Source organism: Tiliqua scincoides, chromosome 5 (assembly GCF_035046505.1).
Source record: "Tiliqua scincoides isolate rTilSci1 chromosome 5, rTilSci1.hap2, whole genome shotgun sequence".
In the NCBI taxonomy this organism is placed as follows: Eukaryota; Metazoa; Chordata; class Lepidosauria; order Squamata; family Scincidae; genus Tiliqua; species Tiliqua scincoides.
In genome coordinates this window covers 21,005,207-21,019,514 of record NC_089825.1, presented here as the reverse complement: position 1 = coordinate 21,019,514, position 14,308 = coordinate 21,005,207, and the positions used below count along the sequence as shown (strand labels likewise).

Here is a 14,308-nt window from a genome sequence, read left to right as displayed (position 1 = left end):
ATGGTTTGGTACTTTCATGGAAAAGGAGAATGGTGAGCTGCTTCAAGAAATTTCTGTAGCTGTGGACTTACTAGCTTCTCCCCTCTGATTCATGTACATTCATATCCTGTTAACTCATACTTTAAAGTTTGTTGATAGGGTCAGAAGAGATGCAATTAGAGTCTTGTCATCTTACTTTCATACCTAGTTTTTGTAAATACCAAAATACACTTTCATCTTTTGTAGCAGCTTGAGCAGACTTGGCAAACCTCGCTGATGTGGCTGTCAGTATAGTTGTGGTTGTCTATATTTTACTCAATTGCTAGGACTGGGCATACTAGTGTATCAAGATACATAGATCCAAGGCACAAATTTACAGAGACTGCTTGAAATCCTTGAGCTAATTAATGCAATGTCCTTGGCACTGGTTGTAGTTCACTGCATTACTGCAAATATCCCATCTTTAGAAGTCTGCCCTTATCTCTGTATGAGTCACTGTTTGGGGCTTATGTTACTCCAATCAGGGAATGGCCCAGGACCAGTATATATGGGGTATAAGAGTGACCTGAATTTCCAATTTATGTTGGAACATGGCCTTAAGCTATCAAATTTGAGAAACACACTTTGGTAGATCCCCAACTTAGAACACCCCTACAGTCCAGTTTGCATTTGAAATAATTTAGTAACAAAAGCACAAATTCTTCAGCATATGTGATTTATACATCATTTACCTGTGAACAAGCCCTTGAAAGTATTCACTATTACATATGTAGTCATAGGATAACTAGACACACACAGACAGGTTTCAAACAAAAACCAGGGAGCAGCCTCCAGTTTGCTGCTCCCAAATTTTTTTTTAGCAGTAGGTTTTGCAGAAGTCCCATGAGGCTGGATGAAGTCTGAGTTCATTCATGCCAGAATACATGTGTCAAAAAGGTAAGTTAAACTGAATAAAAACTTGTCTGGCTAACCTGGGCGTAGCACAGAACATGCATGTGCACACTTCTTATCTTCAGGGATGATACTTCTCTTATGTGTTAAGGTTTTCAGTGATATTTCCATACTGTACAGCAGCGTATGTCAAAATAATTTTCCAGTACAAAAATAAATGTTCTTACTATTAGAACAATTTTAAAGGAAGAAGGCATCAAATTTATTTATTTTTGTAACTAAGGCACATCACATACTGAGGTACAAAAATACAAGGTACTGCATATGGTGTTTAAAATATCTCATCCTGGTAAGTAAAAGCAAAATTCTTCAGGATATTCAGCTTTTTGCCATTTTTTTCTTTTGTATGAGTTCAACCAGCAACTTGTATCTAGCCATACATTCTTCCTGCAAGGGAGAAGAAGGGAAAAGAAAGAGAAATGTGAGGATTGAAGAGCTGAATGTCTGTTTTGAGACAAAGATTAATGTTTCTGTAGGCTATCTAGAACAGCAGGCACCAAACCCCAGACAGCAGGCCGGATCTGGTACCCAATCAAACACCTCCCGTGCATGAATGGCACTTACCATTCTATGGGGGAGCCTGCTGTTGTCAACTCTGACCTCCCCCAAAGGTCGCGCAGCCCAGTGGCTTCTGCATTCTGCCACTCCAGCAGGCTCTACACCCAGATTTCTGGGCAGATGCAGCTGCACGGCATAAACTTTGGGGGAGACCAGAGATGACAATAGCAGGTTCCCTGGTCGAAGGGTAAACTCCAATCACGCCAGTAAGTATTTTTCCGGCATGCAGCAGTCCCACCTTTGGAGACTGCTTGTCTAAAATAAGGTTAGTTCTGTAACTCCAAAATAAGCAATTATTTGGTGCAGTGGCCCAAACTTTTCAGCACTGGACCCTTTTTTAAAAACAACCATGGGGGGGGGGGTTGCTAGCCTTATGACACTTTTAAAAGTTTCATTTTACCAGCTGCTCAAGCTTCTATTTTTAGAAGCATTTCTAAATGCTTTAGAAGCATTTGTTCTGGATACATTTGTTGAGCTCCATCTGGAGCATTTGTTGAGCTCCATGTTCATCGGATCAGGACATTTATGGTGGTCTAATGTTCCTTTTTGTGCCTAGGCTCTGATAAGAGCGGAGGCACGGTCACCTACTCACAAGTAAACACGCATGTGTGGCTCAGTTTCACTTTCTATAGGGCTCAATACGTTTTCCTTGTCAGTTTCGCAACCCACCAAAAACTGGGAAGCAACCAACTGGTGGGTCCTGATCTACAATTTGGGAACCACTGATTTGGTGAGTTGTAGCAAAATTCTGCTCAAAACCACAATTCCAGGGACTAATCCTGTGCAAACAATACCTGTTGAATCAAATATATGGACTTTACTGCACCATCACACAAAACCAAGCCAAACCTCCTAAAGCGCTATCCTGAGAATGAAAGGAGGAAGGCATTTCTCTGAGAGATATCAGTCACATTGTGCTCCTGGTTCTCAGTGATATTTTATGAAAGTCCAAGCGTGCCCCCCCTCCCCCGAACTTCTGGCATGTGCAACAGAGAGGTCCCCTGCTGTTCAAGCACTTCAGCTCCATCTCCTCTTACAAGATTGACCCCTTTTAGAGCCTAACTATGGACAAATTACATGATGGACCAGGAACGCCGCCAATGCTTCTTAGTTTTATAATTTCATGTCCTCTGCCTGCTTGTTTCCTGTATTGCAAAGTATACAACATTCATCTGGCAAGCAGTTTCAAAGTGTCCCAAGTCCAAGTGGAATATTAAATTGCTTAGTGAGCATTAAAGCACTTTCATTGTTCCTTCACAGAAATAACAGGTGGTGGAGGAAAATATGAGCAAAGCAGGTTATCACTCTGTCACAAATGCAGGCAATTAGTCCTCTTCAGCATGCAAAACTACTTTCCTCCAGGTTTTGTCCTGGCACTGAAAATACACTCTGATGATAGCAAGAATATAACAAGGTCACTTCCAAACACTGGGTAGCTTTAAAAAGATTAGCCTCTGCTTCAGCATTAGGCTGATGACTTGTACCCAACCGCAGCTGTGCGTTTTAATCCTGCACAAAATCTTGGCATTACCTTACTTTTTCCTGGAACACATTTTGCAATCTTATCCCAGCGTTCTGCTGTTCCTTTTGGATACTGCTGTAAGGCGAGTTCCAGAAGCTTCTGTTGATTCTGAGTCCACAAGTCTTCTGAACTGCGACATCTCTCCTTTTTTCTGGCTTCGTCATCGCTATACTCCTCTTGCTCTGCAGTGTCAAAGTCCTTCTGACGTTTCCCTCTACACTTGTCCTCAGCTGTTTCTTTCATCACTGGCAGTGTATTTTCAGGGGCCTTTGTTGTAGTTTTCCGTTTGCGGTGTCTGGTTTCACTCAAGGCTGTCTCCCCTTGATCTGTGGCTGCCATCTCCATTGGTTCCAGGTCACCACTGTGCTTTACTTCTTCCTCCTGTTCTTCTTCCTCTCTTTCTCGCTGTGTGATTATATGATCTGACAAATTAACAGCAGCTTTGTTGGATTTTGTGTTCTGGGCCAACATTTTCAGCTCTGAGAGCCTGACAATACCTGTTAGAAACAATATCATTTTGATATGTGATGGGTTAAATGGATACTGGGGAAGGCATAGGGGAAACAAGTTGCCAAGCTACAACTGGTAGTCACACTGTGCTTATGACTACAGTATTTTATTCAACAATCATTGTTCTAAAATATGAAGTACTTGACTTAGCCCTGGAAGAATCCTGAGATATGGATTCAGAAATCAAACTGCTTTACTGGTTTCTTTGTTTCCATGGTAGCTATACCTGATTTAAGTAATCCAGAAACAGCATCAATAAGGTATGTTAAAAGATCTTCCATTGTATTCTCATTCCATTGTTAATCTACATGCCATCAAGCAGGCTGCCCTACAGTCTCCATTCATTTAAAATTGCAATTCCCCCATTGGAATGGAGGGAAAATGCACAGTCACAGCATGTAGTCAATGGCATGCTCAGTTATTTTAATTCATCTTTTTGCTTTCAGGTTTCTCTGTACCACTAACAACTCAGGACTGATTCACATTATTCACTCCATGAGGGCTTGTCTGCTTTCAACCCCTTTCTACCTGTATTCACTTAGAGAAGAGGTAGCCAGTACAGATAGTAGGCAACTCCAAACATCTACTTCTAGCTGTCACCAGCCCCCCTCTTAATTTGCTCTGTGCTCCCAGGAAGGGGAGACTTTCAAGTGCTACTGCCACTTATCCGCTTTATACTTCCAGCAGCGCCCATGCAGCGTGACAGCTGGTTTTCCCTGAAATTCCCAATTCTGCAGCGGCATGCAAGGATTTTGTTCCCCTTCAGCACCACACTGGTTGCTGAAATTTTTTGAAAGGAATGATGGACCAAAATTAGATCAAGCAAGCGATTTAAGGTCTTAAGCACAAATGCATATCCAGAATCACCACACAGAGATTAGTTGCTCTGATTGTGCACTCTTTTTTCACATTTTAAAAGTTAAGTACAGCGCGTCCTGTGTAATCCATGGGGATTCCGTTCCAAGACCCTGTGGACTCACGGATGATAAAACCCTTCAGAAAGCCTTAGAAGGTCACTTCTGGTTTTTTTGAAAAACCAGAAGTGATGGTTTAAGGCCTAAAAAGACCTTCAGATGACTTCCTGAAAGCCTTAAAAGGTGTTCTGAGGGCTGGGGAGGCCATGCACAACCTCCACACGCCCCAGAACACCCTTCAGAGGCAACCAGGGCAGAGGAGGGGGGTCCATGTGGGTCCAAACCTGCAGGTTCGTGGACCTACAAATAATGAAATCTGCAGGTTCCAAATCCGTGGCTACAGTAGATCCACTGTAATGGGTCACAGGGATTCTAGTAAAAATACAGCAGTCCATTCAAGTTGTAAGGTCAGCACATCACTCGGTTACAGGATGTGCAATGTAGCAGATAAGACACTGAGCTGCAAATCAGAACACCAGGTTTAAATTTCACCTCTGCCATAAATTCTCCCTTGGCAGCCTTAGGCCAGTCATTCCTTTTCAGCCCCAGCTACAATATGGGGCTACTACTACTCATCTTCACAAGGTTATTATAAGGACAAGTTCAAGATAATACACATGAAGCATACTGTTCACTCAAAAAGTGCTATACAAATGCTAAGTAATATTATAGTACACATTTGCTCATGTCAGTTGTGTTATCTTAAGAAACTAGTAACATAGGACTTGAAAACATACCTGGAGCACATGTAACCGAGTCTTTAACTTGTTTGGCTTTCATGGTAACCTGTTGGGAAGGAAAAACATTTGCTATATGTATATAATTATTCATTAAAAGACTTGTCAAAAAGATGTCTAGTAAAACTGACCAAGGTGAAAGGAATCCAGTTTAATAAAGAATACCAACAGTCCATCCAAGCCAGTACTGTTAATGTGTCTCTATTTTAACTCCTAGAGCAGTGGTTCTCAAACTTTGAGGGAGTTTTAGTAAGTCTTTGCGGGGGAGGGGAAAGAGCAGTAACATTTTGCAGGAGGTGCTTTGCACCTGTTTTTACTGAATGTTCCAAGCCCCAGGGACCCCTGCAGAGGGCCGCACAGGACTCCTCGCACCTCCTGCAGCCCTACCTACTTAAATGTAAGTGAAAGCACTCCCCCTTCGGCCCCAATAGGGACACGATCCTGGGGATCACTTCTCTGCCTCTGCCTCTCCCCTTCCCCTGCACCTTAAAGAGATGGGTAACCTTTACACAAACTGGTGGGTCATGACCGACCAGTCTGAGAACTACTGACCTAGAGAATTGGACTTCCCCATGATCACCCTGTAAATAACTAAATCTACAATCTCCAACATCCTAATTATTTATACCATCCATAAACTATGACCTTCAAAAAATTTTTAAGAAGTCTTGAGTTGTCATACTGGATCAGCACCAGGTATCCACCTAGTTCTGGGGTCGTCAACCTGCCATTCTGGAGCCGCAAGCGGCTCTTTCAGCCTTCTCCTGCGGCTCCCTGCGGGGCCAAGCCGTGGGGGGAGGGGCACGCCCCTCCCGTGAAGCTGCTGCTGCTCACCAGCCCGAACGCACAGGCGCAGCTCCCTCACCTCCTGCGGCTGTGCCCCATAGGAGAGGGCATGAATGGCTGGCGGAGCAGCTCCTGCACAAAGAGCCCGCACCGCAGCAGCCGCCTGCCCGTGTAGGGGAGGGTGCGTAAATGAACCTGACCCCACGGAGCCAAGGCAAAAGCAAGCAATTGAGTGCAGCTGCTCTGTCCTCCTTCCAAGCTCAGGGCACAATTCTGTGCGTGTCTCCTCAGAAGTAAGTCCCATTGAACACCCTGAGCACACGGGCTGCAGCTGCGCCCCATTGGAGAGGGCGGAGCAGCTCCTCTGCCGAGAGCGAGCCCCCACCCCTGCACGTTCCCTCCTGCCGGAGCCGCAGCCCGAGCCTGTGCCTGTCTCCTCAGAAGTAAGTCCCATTGAACACCCTGATGACCCCCCTTCCCACAAGCAGCTCTGACCCCACAGAGCCAAGGCAAAAGCAAGCAATTGAGTGCAGCTGCTCTGCCCTCCTCCCAAGCTTAGAGCACAATCCTGTGTGCGTCTCCTCAGAAGTAAGTCCCATTGTGCTTGCTCCCAGGAAAGTGTGCACAGGATTACAGCCTTCAAGCTCCCCACTCAGCATCCCCCGGGTCACTCACTCACACTCTCACTGCCCCATTTCCTTCACTTGGAAACTTGAAAGGGGTTTGGAGACCCCTGCACCAGATGGTATTCTGTATATGTTTGTATATTGTATGTGTAACATACTGTATACGTAGCACCAAAGCATATTTCATGGTTGGGAAGTAATCACTGTTAGTATGCCTTTTATTTTATGCAGTTTTGAACTCTTAGCTTGTTTGTTCAGGAGCACCTTTGTGAACAGTGTTAAGTACTACTAAGTGGTCTTGTTCAGAGGTAGTATTGTGTGGAAAGGCATTTACAGAAGTAAATGACAGTAAAGAATGACAGTATCCTTCACAAGCAGTTCACCTGTGCACAATTTAAAACAGTTGTTCTCCAACTGTGGGTCTGGACCTGATTTTTAGTGGGACCTAGAAGAGGGAAGTGTATTATATAACTGTGACCTAAAAGAGGGGAGCGCAAACTATATATGCAGTGTATATATACTCCCCTGGGAGTGAGCCCCTTTGACTCTACTGGGGCTGACTTCTGAGTAGACAGGGAGATGAGCCACTCGCAGGCTGCACTCCTGTCCATGCATCCCTGGGATGAAGCCCTGTTGACTCTACTGGGGCTGACTTACCTTTCCCCGTTTTTGCACTGGTATGTATGGAGATCCCCCCCCCCAACTTCCATGTGTTGGTTCTGTGTGCAAGGCGTTTTGCAATGGTCTTGCTGTGATATCTATATAGAGATCTTCCCTCCCCCCCCAACCTTCTCCCTGTTTTTGCACTGGTCTGTATAGAGATCTGCTCCTCCCCCCCACTTGTATCTAGGAAGATCTGGTGAGTAGGCAGATGTGGTGTCAGCAGTGGCCCCTTTTGAGGGTAAGGCCTGGACATCCAGCAGAGTGTGCTGCACAGCTGCAGCCACTTGAACGCAATAGGGCCCTCAGGGATATAAGAGCACCTGAGGCAGGAAGGGTTTGTGGGTTGTAGGAGTGCAGGTTGACTTTGGAATCTGACCTGGCTTATTGACTTTGGACTCTGCCCTGGATACTCTGACTGACTTTGTGACTAAGGGACTGCTAGAGACACTGGAGTTTGAAGTGCGGCTGCTGTGCCCAAGACCTGCTGACGATCCAGGGTCTGCTGTAGTGGTGGGAGGCTGCTGGCAGGAGAGAGGACCTCTGCAGGTTGAACAGGGGAGCTACCCTGGAGGTGGGGTCCAGCAGGACTGCAGGGCAGAACCAGGGTCATTTGTTGGGGGAAAGAAGGGGAGCTAATTTGCTTAAAGTGGGCATAATTCTCCAGACAGAGAATGGCCTTGGAATCAGGCAAAACACCATAGAGGACCAGGTGTCTGAAAACACAGGACAAGAATGTATGACAAAACTAACTAAAAGCTACAAGAGGGGGCTACTTTATAAAAATGGGACCTATAAGAGCATAAAGGTAAAAAAAAACCCTATATATGCAGTGTTATCTTCATTTTAGGTGTCAAAAGGGTTTTGTGGCTCCCGAGGTTTTTTTTCCTCTGGAAAATGGGTCCAAATGGCTCTTTGAGTGTTTAAGGTTGCCGACCCCTGACCTAGTTCATCATTTCATCTACCAACTGCGCCAATGTCTCTAGGACAATGTTTCTCAACCAGTGGTATGAGTATCACCAGTAGTACTTGAGGTGGTGTCCAGGGGTACATGTGGGACACCCACTGCTTAGCAGAAGGACCAGCAATGCAATGTGATAAGTAGCAGTAGGAGGGTTGGCTCACCAGGCAAAGTTCCAGTGTGCGCTTTTCACATGCTCAGAAAAGCCCTCTCATCTGCCCTGAGCTTCTTACCAGTGTTTGTCATGTTGCGTCTGGCTGCCTAATCCAGAAGTAACTGGCAATGATATTATTGCCAGTTACTTCAGGTGGTACTTCCAATAGGTGGACTGTGTGAAGTGGTATAGCAGGGGACAAATGTTGAGAAACGCTGATTTAGGAAGTTCATAAACATAGTATTATCCACCCCTGTTAAGCTCTGTCATCAGACAGTCATACTATTCCAAAGTGTTGCTCTTTTGACTCATGGCAGATAGCCACTAGCTGAAAGTCCACAACTGCAAGTTCAAGACAGAGTTACATGCACATTTATTACAATGATCTTAAATGTGCTGATCTCGCTGTAGATTATGACTCTTTCACCAACCTGACAATATTCTTTTTAGGGTATGTTGACCCATATTCTAATGTGCACTGAGAATGTACTGTTGCGTTTCTCTTGTGTCATTTTTATTCCTTGCAGCCTGCCATTAGCCTTTGCACAATTTGCACAAACACATTTCTTTCTCCCAGACTTGTGGACTCTGTTTTGCTAAATAAAATGCTCTATTTATGCAACCGCAACTGTGCATGTCTGTGTGTCCAATGCCATTTGCAAAAAAAGGGAGGGGAAGGAATTCGGAGATGGAATCATATGATCTAGGTTCTTCTAAAGTAAATTTGCAAACTAAGTCTCCGTGAAAGGGACTCACTTCTCAATGAGGGACTGCTGGCTGCATGCACACTAGTCTTGATCGACCCCAAGTCAGACTGCAAAAAATATGCCACGCAAAGGAAACTGAAAAGTTCATCAATTTTTGAAGTTGACTATTGTAATTATAAAATCTATGTATTTGTAGAGAGAACATGACAAAACATACATGCAAAACTTGCAGGTTTCTCTTTTGGGCAGGGTCTCTCCCTCTCTGGCTTAGGGGCTCAAGGCCCTGGCTCAATGTGCCCCTGCATTCTAATGGGGCACAGCCCCAGCCTGGCCCTTCCTTGCCACGATGCACCTGCCTCAGACGCAGAGGCAGCTTGGAGTCTGGAGCCAGTACCTGGTCCGCAGAGGCTGCAAGCAAAGGCCGTGTGTTTGCATGGACACCACTTAGCCCAGCTGATAGGTCAAGGACATCTTCAAGCTGGAATAGCAGCCTCTGGGGGCCCCCGCAAACTGCCCTTCCTCCTGCTCTCCTTGCCTCCTGGGCTGCTGCTTCTCAAATGGGGAGGGCGATGGGGATGACGACAGGAGGACAAGGAGAAGCTTCCTCCATGGCTGTGGCGAAAAGCCAAGGGAACACAAGACTCTCGCCAGGGGAGATACATGCAGGCAGTGCTGAGGGCACTGCAAGTCTGAAGGGCTGGTGGAAGAGGGAGAGCCAACGTGGGACTCTAAAGCTGGTGAGTTCTGGGCCAGTGTGGCCAGGGTCCCAAGGAAACTTGTGGATGAAGGGGAGACTTTGTTGGAGAATAACAGGGTCTTCATCAATCTATCAGGGAGACCCAGCCAAGTTTGGTTTCCAGAGCATCCCAAGTTCCACACTCTTCAAGACCCAATACTGTCAACTGAGAGAGATTTCAATGTAGAGTTCAATACCATTATTTAAAAATTTGCACAAATTAAACCAGGCGATTTTAAATAAATTTGTGTATACTCATATTAAATACATTTTATTTTAATTACAACGGTCCATGGCTTAGGGAGCGCAATACTTGGCTCAGGCGCTGGCAAGCCACACTATCCCACGGTAAGACTGTGAACCCACCATTGATCCACCCCTCCTGGGATCCTGCCTTTGTCGCTGCCCACCCCCCTGCCCCATAATACTGTTCTAGCACTATTCACTGAAACCACAGATTCTTATTAGAGAGAGAACAGAAAAGGTTATCCTGAAGCCTGACAATAGCAAAAGCTACTTTGGCACAATTGTTAAGAACCTGAGGAGGCCTTGAACACATTTGCCTGGTATCTGAAGGGGTACACAAGGTACCTCCACCTTTACCTGGTGGTGCTCTGGTCCAGGGGTCTTCAACCTTTTTCATTCCCGTAAGTCGCCGTGACCCCACAACTGAGGCTGTGTGACCACATCAGGGTCCCGACCCCAGGGTTAAAGAACACTGATTTAGATAGTCTTGAGCCTTCTGAAACAGTTCTAGATGCTACTTCTTTCTCCCCAAATTCTGACTCGCATGAGGATTGAGTGCATCAAACAGTGCCAACGTTTGGAAACGCAGCTCAAGGGCCCTGGATAACGTGGGAGACCACATAAGAACTACGTCAGAACCCAGTGCCATGCAGGGTAATTTGCATTTCATGGGTGTTCTTGAGCATTCCTTGCTGCAGGCTGATGTTGTCCCAGACCCCTTGGGAAGACCCTGCGGAAGCAGAACTCCTTGGGAACCCGATGCCTTCTCCTGCCCCCAATCATATGCATGTGGGAGCACAAGCTGGTCTTTGGGGATCCTGACCACCATTTTTAAAAGTCAGAGAGTTAACATTACAAAAACAGCCTATAACAGAACACTCAAAACAGACTTCAAATGTGGTTATTAACTGTAGGTTCTCTGAACTGACAGCAAAGAGCTCTCCAATTTCATTCTCATGAAATAATATCATTTGCTTGCCTGAGAGGATGTAAACTGATTCTGCAGGCTTCTGTGGTCACTAATTCATGCCTAAAGAGCAGGCTGATGGGGATTTGCCACCTGCATGGAAAAGGCACATGTAGGCAGCAAAACAACAGACAGGTGGACAGATATCAGCACATTTACTTAATTAGCATGGTGCCTGGTCACCCAGGGTGAATGGGGTGCAGTTATAAAAGATTAACCACTACTGGGCTATCATGATTGAGTTCACTGGTAGAAATACCCTCTCAAATTCTGTTAGTATAAGGCAGTGGTATTCAAACTGGAGTGTCACGACACCCCAGCCTGAGGGTCCTGGTCCCTTTCCCCTTAAGGGGCGGGGGCAGCCAGGAGGCAGGGAGGAGGCAGGGCGGCTGCAAGGGCTTGATGCACTTGCCCAAGCCCCTGCAGCCCCCTGGGGGTGTGGGGAGCCCTGAGTGACCTTCGGCAAGGCTCCCCAGGCCAAGGAAGGTGACAGCAAAGCAATCGCGCCTGCTCCACTAAACCGGAAGCGGTGCGCGATCGCTCCACGTTCCCTTTAGACTGGGCTGCAGGGACTGGGGTGCACCCTTCAGCAGCCATCCCTGGCTGCAGGGAGCGAGGCGGAGCACAATCGCCCCACTCTCACTTTCCCTGACGCGGGAAGCCCTGCAGGCGCTCACGCCCGGCTCCCCACAGCCAGGGACGGCTGCTGCAGGGACTGGAGGGTGCACCCCAGTCCCTGCAGCCCAGTCAAAAGGGAACGTGAAGCGATTGCGCACCTCTTCTGGTTTAGTGGAGCAGGCGCGATTGCTTCGCTGTCACCTTCCTTGACCTGGGGAGCCCTGCCGAAGGTCGCGCAGGGCTCCCCACACCCCACATGCATGTGTTAAAATCAGTACACTTTTGCAGCATTACTTCCAAAATATATCATACCATGTTTTTGAAAAGCAAGTAGGGGAGGATAACTAATCTGAGTTATCATGACAGGAATGGAAGAGATGAAAATATTCCTCCCTTCCTGTTTATTGGAGCACAAGACCTCAGTGCACATGGAGAGAGCCAGTACTCTGTAAAGCAGCATTTCCCCAACCGCCAGTCATGACCCAATGTGTGGTGGTGTCTTGCCAAAGCTTCTCCCCACTGGGCCTCGTGCCCACTTAAGGCTGATTAGTTTCCCTTGTGAAACTCACCAGTGCAGCAAGTGAAAGTCAGAGTCAAGTCCCAGTCCACAGATTCCAAGTACACCAGTCCAATCAATGAGAGTTGCCAAATCAGAGTCCAGAGCCAATAAGCCGAGTTACAGTCAGAGGTCAGATTCCAGGTAGTCAGTCAAATCAGTCAGGGTATCCAAGTCAAAGTCCAAAGTCAATACACCAAGTCACAGTCCAAGGTCTGATTCCAAAGTCAATAAGCCCAGTCAGTCTCCTCTCCTACCTCCAACCTGCACTCCTTTTACAACCCACACCACTAGTTCCTCCAGGTGCTGTTTATATGCTCCCAGGTTCACTTTAGCCTCTAGTGGCTGCAGCTGTGCAGCACCCCTCCAGCTACCATCTGGGTTTTTACTCTGCATTTACTTCGAGCAAGGGGCACTGTGGACACCATACCCTATCTCCTCGATAATATCTTCCGCAATTCCAATACAGGTGGGTCGCAACCCAATGCTCATATTTGTCTGCAAAAGCCTTACCTGCAGTCCCAGAGGATGCTTCTGGGTCGCGCTAGCCTATGACGCACTCCGTTGGCCTCTGTGGGACTCAGAATGCCTCCCAGATGAAACTGGAAACTACAACTGGTTTGTTTCTGTCACTTCCTGTTGCATCCAGGAGGCATGCTGAGACCAGTGGAGTGGGTCATGGGCTGGCACAACAGGGAGCAGCCTCCAGGGACTCCAGGTAATACCGAGGAAAGCTTGCTTGACATGGCAACAGGTAAAAGCACTAGTCCTAATTCAGGATTACTAAATGAAGGCTCAATCTTTAGTAATTGGCAAATTTAGTACCATCCTTATACAAAAATCTATTCTGCATTCACACTAAATCCAATGAGCTGCTGATGCCAAAGACATCATACATACCCCAGCCAAAGATTTTTTTTTTAAAGCAGAAGATCCTTGTGATGTTCTGCTTTAAGGGACCCTTTGTATCAGATTAAGTTCCTTTTCAAGCAGAAAATTGCTAGGATCTTCTCCTTTAAAAATCTCTGGGATATGTCTTTAAAGGACCTAATGGGTTGGGGGGGGAGCCCATTCAATTTGTGAATTACAGAAGAAGAGGAGTCTCCCTCTAGACATCAAGGTGCAAGTCTTGCCTGGTTTCAGACAGAGTATCAACAGACCTTGCCTCCGACTTGCCCAATTTAAGCAACAACAACAAAAGCAGTCCACTCAAATGGCATGAGAAACTCCCCCATTCTGCTCTGCTGTGCATTTCCATCCTTGTACTGACACTCACCAAATAGTGACATCTATGAATTTAGTACATGGGCTACAGAAGCAACAACACAAACTCCAGACAGTAATGAATGAGATACAGTATACACACATGTGCCAACATGCCAATTGGAAGGGAACTTACGGAAAAACTGAAGTGCTCTCGCTCTCTCTCCCCCAAACCCGACAAAGTTCAGAATGAATAAGCCAATAATTAATTGAACCAGGGGAACTCACCCATCACTAGTGTTTGGGGAAGAACATTCAATTATTTCTTCTACTAGCAAAAGAGAGCAGGAATGAGCAATTAAGCCTGAAGCTACAAATTCAGCAAGGTAAAATGGGTCAAAGAACAGATGTGTGGAGGCAGACATGGAGCACTGGTCCAGGTAACCAGGTCAGCTAGCAGGGACGCTGATTAAAAGAGGACTGAAGGCAGCTTCCCTTTCATAATCAAAAATGCTCAACAAAAATAAATCTAATTAATACCACAAGCCCAAACTAGGCAAGTAATTTAATAAATGTTGCATTATCTTTTCTCTTACAAATAAAAATGTGATCGCATGATGCTGTGACCATTTGGAGAAGATTCTGTTTTGCTTTGAAGAGTTGGAGTGGCTTACACATTAAAGCAGTTGCTTCAAACGGTTAGAACCTCATAGCTGATTTGTGCCATCAAACTGACACAGTAAGTTGTAGGTTAAGCAGATTCAGGCTGACTTGGGCTTTATGACAAAGCAGCTGAACGGCTATTTTGTCAAGATTTCCATTGCATGCTTGTATTTACCATGGCACTGCAAAAGCCGATGGAATCATTCACAAAGGCAAGGGAAACATGGGTATCCTGGTGGTGGAGGTGGTTGGGA

At 46.1% G+C, this 14,308-nt stretch overlaps 1 protein-coding gene across 2 annotated transcripts in view; it reads right to left on the bottom strand.

Moving 5' to 3' along the window:
• Positions 1-677: 677 nt before the first annotated feature.
• The window catches only part of DNAJC1 (DnaJ heat shock protein family (Hsp40) member C1), a 114,181-nt gene continuing 100,550 nt past the window's right edge, over positions 678-14,308 (bottom strand). For both annotated transcript variants that reach the window (XM_066631196.1, XM_066631197.1), the window contains exons 10-12: positions 5,172-5,220; positions 3,020-3,507; positions 678-1,317 (exon numbers count right to left, since the gene is read on the bottom strand). In XM_066631196.1, the coding sequence (XP_066487293.1) occupies positions 1,249-1,317; positions 3,020-3,507; positions 5,172-5,220 (606 nt within the window). In that variant the 3' untranslated portion in view covers positions 678-1,248. The remainder of the gene's footprint in view (positions 1,318-3,019; positions 3,508-5,171; positions 5,221-14,308) is intronic.